The sequence below is a fragment of the Hippocampus guttulatus genome, chromosome 5 (genome assembly GCF_054856545.1).
Source record: "Hippocampus guttulatus isolate MCC_2025c chromosome 5, RoL_Hgut_1.0, whole genome shotgun sequence".
In the NCBI taxonomy this organism is placed as follows: Eukaryota; Metazoa; Chordata; class Actinopteri; order Syngnathiformes; family Syngnathidae; genus Hippocampus; species Hippocampus guttulatus.
Genome location: NC_141265.1, coordinates 21,276,509 through 21,290,898, shown reverse-complemented (window position 1 = coordinate 21,290,898; position 14,390 = coordinate 21,276,509). Strand labels below are relative to the sequence as shown.

At 41.5% G+C, this 14,390-nt stretch overlaps 1 protein-coding gene across 4 annotated transcripts in view; it reads right to left on the bottom strand.

Moving 5' to 3' along the window:
- The window catches only part of sh3glb2a (SH3-domain GRB2-like endophilin B2a), a 31,842-nt gene that overhangs the window by 11,689 nt on the left and 5,763 nt on the right, over positions 1 to 14,390 (bottom strand). The window contains exons 3-11 of one of the 4 annotated variants that reach the window (XM_086110770.1): positions 14,365 to 14,376; positions 11,798 to 11,926; positions 9,179 to 9,312; positions 7,930 to 8,022; positions 7,804 to 7,815; positions 6,761 to 6,823; positions 4,454 to 4,477; positions 4,165 to 4,254; positions 3,840 to 3,940 (exon numbers count right to left, since the gene is read on the bottom strand). In XM_086110770.1, the coding sequence (XP_085966896.1) occupies positions 3,840 to 3,940; positions 4,165 to 4,254; positions 4,454 to 4,477; positions 6,761 to 6,823; positions 7,804 to 7,815; positions 7,930 to 8,022; positions 9,179 to 9,312; positions 11,798 to 11,926; positions 14,365 to 14,376 (658 nt within the window). The remainder of the gene's footprint in view (positions 1 to 3,839; positions 3,941 to 4,164; positions 4,255 to 4,453; positions 4,478 to 6,760; positions 6,824 to 7,803; positions 7,816 to 7,929; positions 8,023 to 9,178; positions 9,313 to 11,797; positions 11,927 to 14,364; positions 14,377 to 14,390) is intronic. The other 3 variants (XM_086110771.1, XM_086110772.1, XM_086110773.1) reach the window with 3 other exon arrangements.

The following is a 14,390-nucleotide window of genomic DNA, read 5'->3' as shown; positions in this document are numbered from 1 at the left end:
TATTAAGCAGTAGTCAGTTTGATTAGTTTTGTACACTTCTGTTATGATTATTTGGAAACACTTTTTATTTCACTTATGAATATAATGAACTTTTTTTTTTCAATTTTAGGTTTAGTCCGTCCAAACGTGTCTGAATGGTTCTCACGAATGCTTGCAAGTGATTTCATGTGTAGCCAATGCCTTTTTATTGTTTTTCTTGTCACAGGTATTTTGAAGATGTTAAAAATGTGATGGCGTCAAGAAAAACAGTCTGCGACCAATAAAGCAGTTTGTAAACGTCTGGCAAAGACCTTTGCAATTTTTGTAACTTTTAACGAATCATGATGAAAAACAGCAATTGCTACGTTTGCAAACACTGAGTGATACCACCTCAAACAATCTGGTCCACAAATGGAGGCACCATTCAGAAGCAGAGACAAAACAGCTACAAGAGGGCAAAAAAAGTGGTTTAGCAGAGAGGTGAGACATGCCAAAATTGAGGCTATTAACTCTCTGACTGCTTACCACCTACAAGCCTAATCCCCCGCACAAGGTGTGAACGACCTGGCCCTGCACACTACTCTACATAAACATCCTCACATCTCCCAACAGCATCATCGTAGTCTCCAACGACCCCCTTCCACTACGCCTGCCCTGTCACTCTACGAGCAGAATGTGCACACAATATTTAGATGGCTGCACCCCCACGGAGATCCCAGACCGGACTGTGTCTCCCTGTACACTTCTCACTTTTAAGGCACTGTGCAGATGAGCTGGCTCCCAACACCTCACTGGAGTCATGCCATGTGCCAGCTTGCTTGAAGTCCTCCACTATTGTCCATGTTCTCCAAAGAGGTCAAGCATTACCGGGAACTTAACGATTGCAGATATTTGGCGCGGACGTCTGCAGTCATTAAGTCCTTTGCGTGGCTGGTCCCACACCTCAAATAAATCACCCCTCCTCTCCTGGACCCGCTGCTGTTTGTTTACAGATCCAACATGTCAACGGTTAACCTGGCGCACCACTCCATACTGCAACATCTTGACTCCCCAGAAAACTGTTTCTGGACTTCAGTTGGTCCTTCAACTCCATTCTCTCAGCTCAACTCCAGGAGAAGCTTTCTTAGCTCAATGTACCCGACTCTCTCTACAGGTAGATCACAGACTCCCTGAAGTACCGGAAACAACTTGTACAGATGGGGAAGACTGTCTCGGACACAAGGACCATGAGCACCGGAGCTCCTCAGGACTGTGTACTTCCCCCCTGTCTCTTCTTGCAAAACACCAACTGCTGCACCTCCAGCCATTCATCAGTAAAACTGATCAAGTCTGTGGACGACACCACCTTCGTCAGACTCAATAACCTGCGGCTTAATTCACTCAGAAAACAAAGGTGATGATTGTAGACTTCAGGAAGGTCACAGACCCACGGTGCTCCCTCACCCTCACAGACTCCTCCATCTTCTTCCACTTTATGGGTAGCGCCATCACCCAGGAAGTCAAGTGGCAGCCGACCATCAGCCACTTGATTAAAAATGGCCAGCAGAGGATTTTCTTCCTGCGGCAGTTGGACAAACTTAAGCTGCCAACCAAGATGTTGGTGCAGTTCAACTCGGTCAACAGAGGCTATCCCAGGGGTGGGCAAACTACGGCCCGCAGGCCGGATCCGGCCCGTTGGTCTTTTTAATCCGGCCCGCCGAAGGTTGGTACACAATTAAGGTTCGATGTAAATGATTGCATTCATTTAATTTGGACTTGTAATGACAGGCATTTCAAGCAACTCCCGCTCGATACGACGGAATAATTGTGTCCGGCTGTCCGCGCCGCGATTTCTATCATTGGATCCAAAACAGCGACATGCAAGAGACTCTTTATTGCAGTGAGTTTTACTGGAATTGCGAATATTTTTACGTCCTGTAGATCATGGCATCCTACGGAAGAGGATACGTTTTTTTTCTTCATTGGCCCTAATCCTCTTCCGTAGCATCCAAAGAAAGAGGAACAGTAATGGCCGCGGAAGAGAAAGTGAAGTGTATCTGATTAAACGAAGCAGGTGACAAAGAACGAAACATTCAGGAGACGTTTGGAGTCGGAAAGTCTCAAATCTACGAGACTTTGAAAAACGAGGAAGCGATTCTTGCTCAGTCTGATTCTGGCTATTTCCATGCTCAGAGTGAATTGCCTGCGGCTCGACGGACAGTCTTAAGACTTTCTATAACTCGGTGGTGGCCTCGGCCATCCATTATGGCAATATCTGCTGGTCAGGCAGCATCTCAGCCCGGGACAGAAAGAGACTGGAGCGACTGGTCAGGAAGGCCAGTTCTGTCCTGGGCTGCTCCCTTGACACTCTGGAGGAGGTGGGCAACAGGAGGATGCTAACTAAGCTAAAAGCTATGATGGACAGTCCCTCCCACCCTCTCCAGCCCGCCCTGACAGCATTAGGTAGCTCCTTCAGCCAGAGACTGTTACACCCGCGCTGCAAGAAGGAGAGATACCGACGCTCGTTCCTACCAACTGCTGTCAGGCTGCTGAATAAAAAATAGCAACAATAATATTAATAATAATTAAATGATGTGGAAAACAACTGTAAATAGCACTGCGATTTGTCCATTTTGTATTTATATTGCACTTAATTGAATGGTGTTTGTTTGTTTTTTCTTCTTCTTTCTGCCTACATTCTTGCTGCTGGGGGCTGTAAATTTCCCCAGTGTGGGACAAATAAAAGATATCTTATCTTATCTTATCTTATCTTAAATACACGTTTCCTGGTATGGCTTGACTGTTATCGTGCAAAAAACTTTCCACAAACTGGACCGCTAAAAAGAGAGAAAGCGAATTCCATAACACTAACTATGGGCATCGAAGACTTCAAAGCGTCCCGTGGCTGGCATCAAAAATTCATTGCACGACATCAGCTGAGCAACGCTGTCTTGTGTGGTGATTGAGGAGAGGTCAAGTTCGAGACAGTGAGTGAGTGGAAAGAAACCACCAGGTCTTTTACTCGTGTCATTTTGTAGCAAGTAGTCCTAACTTTGTTATATTTTGTCACCTACCTGTACTGTATGCTGCAGTTTTGGGGAAATATATTGTTGCACTTTGTTGCTTGTGTTGTCACACATGTACTGTATGTTGTTAACATACTTGGACGTTCATACAGGACATATACCACAGTTATTTCACTGTTCTCATTAAAAAAAAAAGGTAATACTTTAATGCTTTTGTTCTGTTGATGTTTGTTATGGACTGTCAACATATACAGTTTTTTATATGAACCATATCTTGTGCTGACCCGGCCCACCTGTCAATTTTAGAAATCAATGTGGCCCCCGAGCCAAAAAGTGATTTCCTCCATCACCTTGTATTAGGATGGTAGTGCTGTCAGGAAAAGGTACAGACTGCAGATACTTAGAAGGCTATCGGCTGTATCCATTCAGGACCTGGATGTCTCCAGGACCCTGAAGTTGGACGACTGCTCACCCTATTCACCCTGGACACAGCCTGTCCCACGCCCTCCCCTCATGCAGGAGGCTCCAGTTGGACCGAAACCTCTTGCCACAGGAACTGGTTCTTGCTCTCTCATGAAACATCTGCACCTGATGTCTATTGCACATTGTTCATTTTAAGATTAAGATTAAGATTAAGATATCCTTTATTTGTCCCGCAATGGGGAAATTTACGGTCAGAGTTCAGAAAGGAAACCACTTGGTAGGGAGAGGAAAAAAAAACACGCTTGAACTATCCTCCATGACTATGCTTTTTTTTTGTTTGTGTCTGTGGACAGTGTGATTGATTGTACCTGTGCAATATTATATGAAGTGAGTTCCACATCCATCCACACAATCTACCAAGCTGGCTCTCACCTTTCAAGTTCTTTCTGTAGTTCTTGCATGTGGATGTGACACTGCTTATAATAAGTTGCTTGGGCCTCGACAAACTCATGCAGGCAGCGGAGGTGATTCACCTGAAGTGAAATTACAAGAGTCACATGCAAACCCGTTAAATTATGTGTTTGCCCGATTGTTGTTGTCATTCAAACTCATTTATTCAGGAGCATAAAATTAGTTTGGGAATAATTTAATAATACACATGTATAAAGTGTGTGGTATTTTGACCATGGGAAAGTCAAAATTGCATTTGTGTCGTTAATGTCTATGAAATGAAAAAAAAAAAGTGTGGCTCACATACATGTGTGCTGCTGATACCCTCCAAAAGAAGCCGTGTGACCTCTGCCTGTCGGTCAAATTCAGTTTGGGCAACCCTGAGTTCAAGTTCAATCTGAAACAACAAAAACAACATTGATGACATTGAGTTTGAAAAAAAAGGAAAGATTTCAACCTAGAACCTTGATTGAGGATAAGACTACAGGTGATTTTATTTCATCTTCTAAGTGCTAAAATTATTCGAGGTGTGAGATGAAGATGAGAGGAGTTCTTTTCTTAATCAGGTGTACAATTAAAAAAATAGTCACACTTACTTTTTCAACTTCTTCACTCCAAAGCTGAAATGTACAAGCATATGACAGAACAAAATACAGAATTTAGAAATAATCACAGAAAAATTTGATAAATCTGTTGAAAAAAAAGTTCCATATATGTTTACATTATAGAATGGGGGGCACATAGTAGGGGGCTAGGTAGTTGATGTGGGGACAAAAAAGATTTTGTAATGGCATCACTTTCATTTCCTCTTCTAATTTCATTGGACAAAATCAAACCAAGAGTTGATTTTCATTTATTTATTTTACTTTTCCCTCTTTAATGAGCACTACAACATGTCTAACCGTCCAACCATCCATCCATCTATTTTTTGATCTGCTTTTAGCCTCACAAGGGTTGCAAGGTGTGCTGGAGCCTATCCCAGTTTAAGTTTGTTTGTTTTTTTTAATCGGGCATAAATTTGGTTTAACAGTAATTTTGACAGTTTAAAAGGAAAAAGGTTTCGGGCATGCTTGAGCCTAACCCAGCTGTCTTCGGGCAGTAGGCAGGGGACACCTGAACTGGTTGCCAGCCAATTGCAGGGCACACAGAGACAAACCACCATCCACGCTCACACTCATACCTAGGGACAATTTAGAGTGTTCAATCAGCCTGTCATGCATGTTTTTGGAATGTGGGAGGAAACCGGAGTACCTGGAGAAAACCCACACAGGCACGGGGAGAACATGCAAACTCCACACTGGGAGGCCAGAGCTGGAATTGAACCACTGGACCACCGGGCCACCTGCCACGACAACTTGTTTGAAATAGAAACATCTTTTTGGGAAGAGAGTACAAATGCAAACCTAGAATAATGTGGTTACATAGTGTGTAGACCTCCTAACTGGAGATAATGTGTCCAGCCTCGACTATTCACATTCAAACCCCCGTTAAACATTGTTCAGTATATTCCCGTCAGTTAAGCTTATTCACCCACTAAAAAGCAGCCCAGTGGTCGAGTGGTGAGCGCGTCGACCTCACAGTGCAGAGGTGCAGGGTTCGGTTCTGGCTCTGGCATCCCTGCGTAGAGTTTGTATGCTCTCCCTGGGCCTGTGTGCGTTTTCTCTGGGTACTCCGGTTTCCTCCCACATTCCAAAAACATGGATGCCAGGCTGACTGAACACTCTAAATTTTCCCTAAGTGTGAGTGTGAGTGTGAGTGTGAGTGTGAGCGCGGATGGTTGTTCGTCTGTGTGTGCCCGGCGATTGGCTGGCAACCGGTTCAGGGTGTCCCCCGCCTACTGCCCGAAGACAGCTGGGATAGTCTCCAGCACTCCGCTGCGACCCTTGTGAGGATAAAGCGGAAATGAATGAATGAATGAACCCCCTAAAAAGTCCACCAGTAGTCCGCAGACTGGTGCCAAGTAGACCGTGAGTGGTGTTGGGGTAAATGAGAAAGAAAAAAAATTGTGTGCGTGTCATTCATAATATATATATTTTTTGCTAGTGTACATTGCACCCAAAGCATCCTATAACTGATACGTCACAACAAATAAATAATAAAAAAGCAGGTTAAAAAAAACAACTTGCTTGCTCGACCTGTTGTGAAAAGCGCTATACTGTACCTAAAAAATGATGTATTGTATGTGAAGTCATTTGGGATGTTTTTGTGATTAAGGGATAAATAGGCAGGCAAAAATAACCTGATGTAGACATGCATCGGAATTTGGCACTTGATTCTTGAGTGTAAATTCATTTTAGTTGTATCTTACAGAAAAAGCCATTTTCCAAAGAGAGCTTTTTAAGCTTCAAAGGGATCTCATCAATCAGAAGAAGTGAAGAAAATCATTTGCAAGGCATTAGCTATACGATGGAACACAGTCATTGTCAAATGGTGTTGAAACCCAGTTGGAACTAGAACCACAGGAGTGAATTATGCAGTTCCAAATACCAGTGTAGTTTGGGAAAACATCCATCTTGCAGCAGTCAAAGTTCAGATTAGTTTTAGGGTGTTCACGTTTATGCAGAACCTTACTGAGAACACCTGAAAAAAAAAAAAACTTTGAACGGTGAGGCCTTATGATATCCTATGATGGAGGTGGCATGCCAACAGCAAACATCTTTAAAGTTGTGGGTGATTGGGGAAAAATGAACATGTCCTGATTTAGCGTTCAACATTGCAAGTGTCTTTCCGTCACGACAATACTGAATGGAGTATTTAATAATGGTACAAGAAGAATGATTCGATGGGTGCACAAAAATTCAGATAGCCTGTATAAAGCAGTCCCATCTCCCCACTCATATGCGTTATAGCATGATAATCCAAAATAAGAATTTACAGTTGCTTTTAGTAAAGGAGACTCTTACAGCAGAGGCACTGGCAGAGAGCACATAGTTCCGTGGTCTGGTCTCCTGAAAATCTGGAGCCACCTTTATCAGACAAAGAAACAGATTTCATTTTCACATACATTTTCGAAATCTTCAATACAGTTGTTTTTTTTTCGTATTATGTTTCAAGAACTGTAAACATCCAATACATTAACTCGGCCCACTATGGAAATATGCACTGAACAAAACCATTTCGATTTTATCTAGTCAGCAAAATAGCAGTGGTTTGACATGCAAAAGCTCATCGTCCTAAATGAAAAACAGATTTTTGTCTTTTGGAAAACAATGGAGCTTTTCCAATTAAAAAAAAAAAATCTGATTAAAAAAAAACCTGAGTTGAAATCTACAGTGAACTCTAAATAACCAGTGGATGTATTGGAGAATAATAATTCCAAAAATTAGTAGTGACAATGAAAGCATAAAATATATGCTACAACAGGAAACTATTTGGACTGATTTTGCTTGACATTTGTGCACGTACAGGTACGACTCAATAAATTACAATTTAATGGACAACTCATTTCAAAAAGTGATATTCACATTACAGTCGAATGCCCAACTACTGAAAGTGAGTTTTCAAAGAGAATGTAACTTTGATTGGTAAGCTGTACTTGTATTCATGTTAAAATACAAGCACATGCTTTTGTTTTTACTGTACGTACACAGTATGATGCACAGTAGTATCACAAAGAATGAAGACTTTAAATAGTGAAAAGACAAAATTCGAATTGTATGAGCATTCATACGAGCAGTGATTTGTTTCTGAACTGGGGCTTAAAAAACAAACACACAAACAAACAAGTATGCTGTAAGTCAAAGCAGAAAATTCAGCAACGTGGTCTATTCCTGTTCAAGATTTCAACTTCAGTTGAAGTTTTTTTTTTTTTGTGGTAGTCTTTGATTTGCTTTGATTTACCCCATTCCGTTAATGATCATTCACCAAAATATCATGGAAACAAATGGGGCAAAAATGATTATAAGTACCGTACACAGTATTCTTAAGAAATGCGTTGAATACTCACATCACCCTCGCACTGCCAAGGTTATGAATACAAAGCAAGTGTAATATGGGATTACTAGAATCATCATTAATTATCAAGCATATTGATACATCAGTCATAACTGAGATTGCAATGTGGTTAACTCACGGCAGCCCTTGCCTCCGCTGCTTTGGCTTTCTTCAAACGTGCTTTAGCAGCATCCAAATCAAGACGAAGATTCTCTAATAGACGTCGTTCTTTCTGCACAGTGATACAGTCAGAGTTTAATTAAAGCTCCCTTTTTTTATTCGCACACGCACACACACACACACACACACACACACACACACACGCACACACACACACACGCATCCTCCACAAAATGTGACATAGCACAATTTCTGAAATACTGTGGATTAAAAAAAAGAACACTCTAAATTTTGATATGTATATGTAAATTTGAATGTCTTTATGTAAATATACACAAAAGGGTACACAAACAAACAACCATTCACACTCATGATATTTAAGATTAAGATTAAGATATCCTTAAATATCATGAGTGTGAATGGTTGTTTGTTTGTGTGCCCTGTAATTAGCTGGCTAACAGTTCCCGCCTGCTGCTCAAAGATGGCTAGGATAGGCTCCGGCACACCCGCAACCCTCGTGAGGATAAGCGGTTCAGATAATTAATGGCTGGAAATTGAAGCAGTTTATTCCTCAATTTCTTTGAGATTGGCAGCTGATACAAAGTTTTTGGGTGCAGTGCATTATCTTCCTCAGTCATTTTGCCTGCGTTGAGTGGCCGTGTGGCAACCATGGAATGGGCACGTACATGAATAATGAGGCACGATCCTACATCAGAGTGGTGCTAAATTAAAATGTGAGGATTTTGCAAGCCTTTTGCCGCTTGTCAGCGATCGCATCCAGTTCGCTACTCGCATGGATGTCACCCTTAAAATAGGTCACAGGCTCATTTTTACATATGTTATGTATAAAGTTGTAGAAAAAAATTGGGATGATGATGGATTGTCACAGATATAAGATTCCAGAGTTCTTGAAAAGCACTACAACACACAATATAAAAAAACTTAAATTACAGTCCAGATTGAATGTCTGGTAACCAGTATTTAAGTACACTGTAGGCCAATGGCGACGTTTCTTTGCAAACGGATTCATAAGAGTTTGACAGCAGTTGTAATACTATCATATGATAAACGTATGCCATAATTTCATCCCCGCTCTGTGTGTAATCGAAATTAGGACAATAATAATAGCCTGGGGCTAGTTCAACATGGTTACTCATTTGGTTTCATTCCTAGAAAGAGGCAGGATTATGAATGCTTTGGACAGGAAAACTGACCCAAGACAATAAATAAAGTAAATAGTGTCATAAGCAGTGAGGTATTGCACTCACTGTAATAGTCCTCCAATCTCCTTCAAGAAAGTTCCTGAGGGGTGTAAGAAAACTAATGGCTGATGTATGAAGGAACTCTCTCTCCGTTGCTCCTAATCTTCTCTCACACTCTCCGACCTTGATTAAACTGCTTCCTGCAAGGAAACAGAAATGAGTTACGAGTACAATTGTTGCACTTATCTACTTTCAAGACAGTGAAAGTGCTTTTGCAATATGGTCTCGCTCTTATCACAAAATAATACAGTAGTGTACTGACATGAAGGGAGAGGAATCTCATTAACACAGATTTATTAAAGACACATGACCGCTGGTAAATCTTTCATTTTTCGAATTACTAAAGCAAAGGCCCCTGAATGTTGAATTGGAAAAATTCTACATTACATTCACCTTATAGTCAGAGGTTAGTTTGTTCTTCAAAAATGTTATGCCCAAAAATAACGAAACACCACAACTGGTTTTCATGATATGCTGCTGACGGTTACATATGTTCCAAGCAATAACCCATTACATTTTGATGAAATGAAAAATGATGTGGGAACACCTTGGAATCCCCTCAGAGGAGCTGGTTGAAAGTGGCTAGGGAAAAGGAAGTCTGGGCTTCTCTGATAAAGCCACCGTCCTCGCGACCAGACCACAGATAAGCAGAAGAAAATGGATGAATTAATGGATGGAATGATGGATGGACAGAAAGAAGGAAGAAAAGAAGGAAGGATGTTCCCAATGCAACATGCCTTTATAGCCATTTTTTGGTTAGTTGCTACTATCTTTAGACCAAATGTGATAGGACATTTAAAACTTTCAGTCAGTAGCTCCAGGTATGTTAAAGATAGATTCAAGACACATTGTTCAGACTCTGATTAGTGTATGTCTTATTAATTACTCACTAAATTAATTACCATATTTTCCAGATTATAAATCGCAGTTTGTTTGGGGGTTTTTTGTAGTTTGGCCGGGAGTATGATCTATCATGATTAACACATTGCAGCAGGGGTGCCCAAACATTTTGGACCAAAGATCTACTTTTCGATCAACTAACCTCACGGGATCTACCCTTACCGGCACGCGCGCGCACACACACACACACACACACACACACACGCCATGATGAGAAACAGCCTGAAACTGAGGCATGCGATGCACTTTTGCAGCCTGTTAACTATCGTAGCTCACACGTACCGTTTTAAAGTGCTTCCCTGGACCTTCCTAGGTTCCTATTCTTTGCCCGTGCCCTCTGTGAATTGTACACGAAGCAAACTATGAATGAGAATAATGACGATAAAAGATAGAGCGCAACAGCTCTGATCACAAGCTGCAATTGCAGACTGCTGAGCGCTAACAACTTCCGGTGACGTAATCACGCGCCACCTTAAATTCAAGATTTACCTGCTTTATTTTATTTTTTAAATATTTATTTTGTGAAAATGAGACTGATAGGATGATTATGGTGCAGCGTACATTAACACAAAAAATATATTACTAACCTGAACAAAGACACACAAATGGCTGTTTGTTTGTTTTTCTCCTCGGATCTACTTGGGACCTGTCTTAGATCTACCGGTAGATCAGGATCGACGAAATGGGCACCCCTGCATTACAGTATATTATTTCACGTTATTTTCACATTAAATCGCAAGAGGGTGCCTGTGTTGTTGCTTTCCACATTGGCGGTAACTAATAAAAACAAATGACGATGACTGACGTAAGCGACGTTGAAGAGGAAGCACCGCATCTTCTCCCTGAGGAGTTTGCGGAGTTCTTTAAAAGTGACACAGAGGATGACGATTTGGCAGTCTCCGTGCCAGAACCAGCAGGCTCAGAAACAGTTTCTTCCACCAGGCGGTCAGGAGACTCAACTCCCTCCCTGCTCTTCCCACACTCCCCGCCCTCTGCCTCTGCCCGACCCATGCATCCTGTCACAGACTATGACCCTCCCCTCATCATCCGACATCTGCGTATTGCACAATGCACGACCTCACTTTACCCACAATAGCCACAAGTGCCATTGTTTGTTGTTTATATTGTCTATACTGTTTATACTGTTCACATTACATTACATTAGCTGCTATCTTGTCTTAGCTGTGTGTTTGCATGTTTGCACCGAGGATTGAGAGGAAGAAATTTCATCGATGCTGCATGTCATACATAAAGCATATTTGACAATAAAGATGACCGTGACCTTGACCTTGATTTCATTGGATTTAGTGATTTGGAGTGACACTGATGGTTTGGTCAACTGTTAGCATGTTCTTTCTCTTATAGTTATCTGAATAACTCTTCATATGTTACGTGAACATACCAGGCATGTTCTTAGTTCGTTGTTTAAGAGTCATGTAACGTTAGCATATCATAAACTTATTCAGGCTGTTATTCTCTATTTTATTTTTTCATTTTAAATTGCCTATTAAGATGACGTGCCTGTTCTTGGTGTGGGATGTTATCAAATAAATTTCCCCCCAAAATGCGACTTATACTCCAGTGTGGCTTATATATGTTTTTTCTTCTTTATTATGCATTTTATGACGCTTGATGCGATTTACTCACTCCGGACCGACTAGTAGTCCAGAAAATACGGTAGCCAATGGATTTAACGTGGCTAACGCTTTTCTGCTAAACACTTACCATATGGAGTGTCAGGACCAAATTCGTGAGCAGCATCTTGCATATATTGACCTAGAAGTTCCCCATTGGTATCTCTGGATGGTACCTTTTTGTCCAACTTTTCGTAGAGAAACTCTTCAATTCTAGCACCTGCAAAAAAATGAACGGGTCAATTGATGGCAATAACGACATGCATAGATGCTATATGAAACTTCAGTGGTGTTACCCCTCCAACACTACCTGACCACATGACATGTAACACAAGCTACATACACTGCACTTGGCAATACTGCAGGCTTCTGGGAGACTGCGAGCACAACTGCCCCAGCTTCACCCCATGGGGCAAGAAGCAGAACACCCTTCTTCCTTTCATTTAACAGAACTGTATACATTTCCAAAGAAAACACATGCTCATCACGAGTTTAGCAGGTCCCGGGAGACATTTGCCGACACCCCGTTGACCTTGCCCCGACAACTCATCCCACAGAAAAACACTCTTCTGCCTATACTCAGAAGAAATGCTACATTTCAACAGGACGGATGCTGATCATGTGGATTAACACATTATCGGAGACCAAACGCCACTGCTGTCCACACGTGCTTTGGAATCTTGTGGGTCAATCTCGCAGCACTGATGACAGCAGCCCTTGATGTAAATTTGGAAAGGAGTCACTCTCCGACTGACTTTTTCCTCAACTTTACAGGAGCAGTGGGTGGAGTAAGTGTGACCACTAGTGGCGAGCGTGGAGATGAACATCCACACGAGAGCACCCACTGTTTGTCCAGTTGCACAAAATACTGTATGATTGTCTGACATGCTTCCGTGTGGTTTGTTAAATGGATTTTTGCTGTTTACATAATACGATGGGATAGAATAACTGATGAAGCCATAATTATCAGACTGTTAAGGACACTTCAGGAGATAACTCCATGATCGCATCAGTGACACGACGGCATGATAGGTGTTAAAGAGAAAGCACAATATGAACGGCTAATGGGGAATTTACAAAGCCCTCAATGACAAACGTTTGCTTCTCAAAAATTGGCCTGCGAAAATCACACAAAGAAAAGGGGGGCCTGCCTTGGAATAGGATACGATGGGCTGTGGCTAACTATGAATTTTCTTATGGTTAAGTATAACGGTGACCACCATCACTCCTACTCGCCCTCTCCCTCTGGGGATCTTTGTCCTCTGGCAATCTACACTTGCTTTCCAACGGGCCCTTTCTGCTCGGCATGTTGCAGACAGTTCATATGTTCGATTTTTTTCATTATTTCAAACAGCTATCGAGAAAAACTTGTTCGAAATTCTGTGTTTTGCATTTTTCAGTATATGCCAAGTGGAAGTTTCCAGTAGTGGTGGGAATCATAGAATAACTCACAATATGATATTATAGGACAAAATCTTGCCAATGTTAATAACATCACACTACAGTGATAAGCAATAATTTGTGCATTGTGGGACAAATCATCATACACTGTGGTATTTATGAAACAGATGAAGGCAAAGCTTGTAGGAACAGGTGGTCAATTAAAAGAAAGTTAATCCTAATCTGTTCCATTCTACGAGGTGTTGTGACTTTTCAAGCTTTGTCAAAAAAAAAAAATAAATACAATGAGTCGCTGAGCAGCCAAATGCTATATACTGTAACTACCGGTACATGATATCAAAGCCTAGCTGACTCATCATCAGCATCAAATAAAAACAACACTGATACAACACATGACTGCACATCATCACGACACAGACTCAAAGGTTTCTCGATCTACTCTATGCAGCCATACACTAAGTAGTCACGGCTCATGTGAGACAGGGGCGTAGCCAAAAAAATTTCAATGGGGTGGCCAGGATGACATAACACCCGAGTGAGGGGCGAAGTTTGCATTCAGATTACCGGTAGTAGCATTTTTTTTCATTTGCAGTAAATATAAATAATGTGTGGCAGAGTATCAATGGATCGAAGAATACTTCATCCACGTGAAAATGGAAGAGAAATCACATATATCAAAATTTTCTCTCAGGTTTGTCGGCGGCCAAAAAGTGCCAATGCCGCCACGTAGCTCCGCCCCTGGTGTGAAATTTCAAATATGGGAGAAAAAAATTGAATGAATGTAAAATAGATAAATGGCAAAGATAACATTCCCACAGGCGCAAGATAACACCTGTCCCCTTTGTGGAAAGCTTTTTGTCCCAATGGTGTTTCCTGCTCAATGAGTCATTTTTCCTTAATAATGTTTGCTTGCTGTGAAAGCTCTACTCCTCAAACCACCAAAATCTGCAAGAATCCCTTCACAATGAGCGAATGACTGTTTATTTTCTTGAAATGAATGATTAACCGCAAATTTGTAAAATTAATATGGAGGTCTGTAAGTTGCAAATATCTGGGTTTTATTTTGGAAAGGCTGACCATTCACCCATTCTGACCCACCGTCAGTTTGCCGTGTGAAGGATTCGGATTCAAAATATCCGGTGACATTGGGTGATTTAATGCAGTGAAATGTAAATTTTACAGCCAAATCTGTACAATTGACTGAAGTGAAAAGAACGTTCCCACAATAGGGCTCGAGTAAAGAGGTACAATACTCACCAGTGTGGTCAACTGTAGCATGCAGA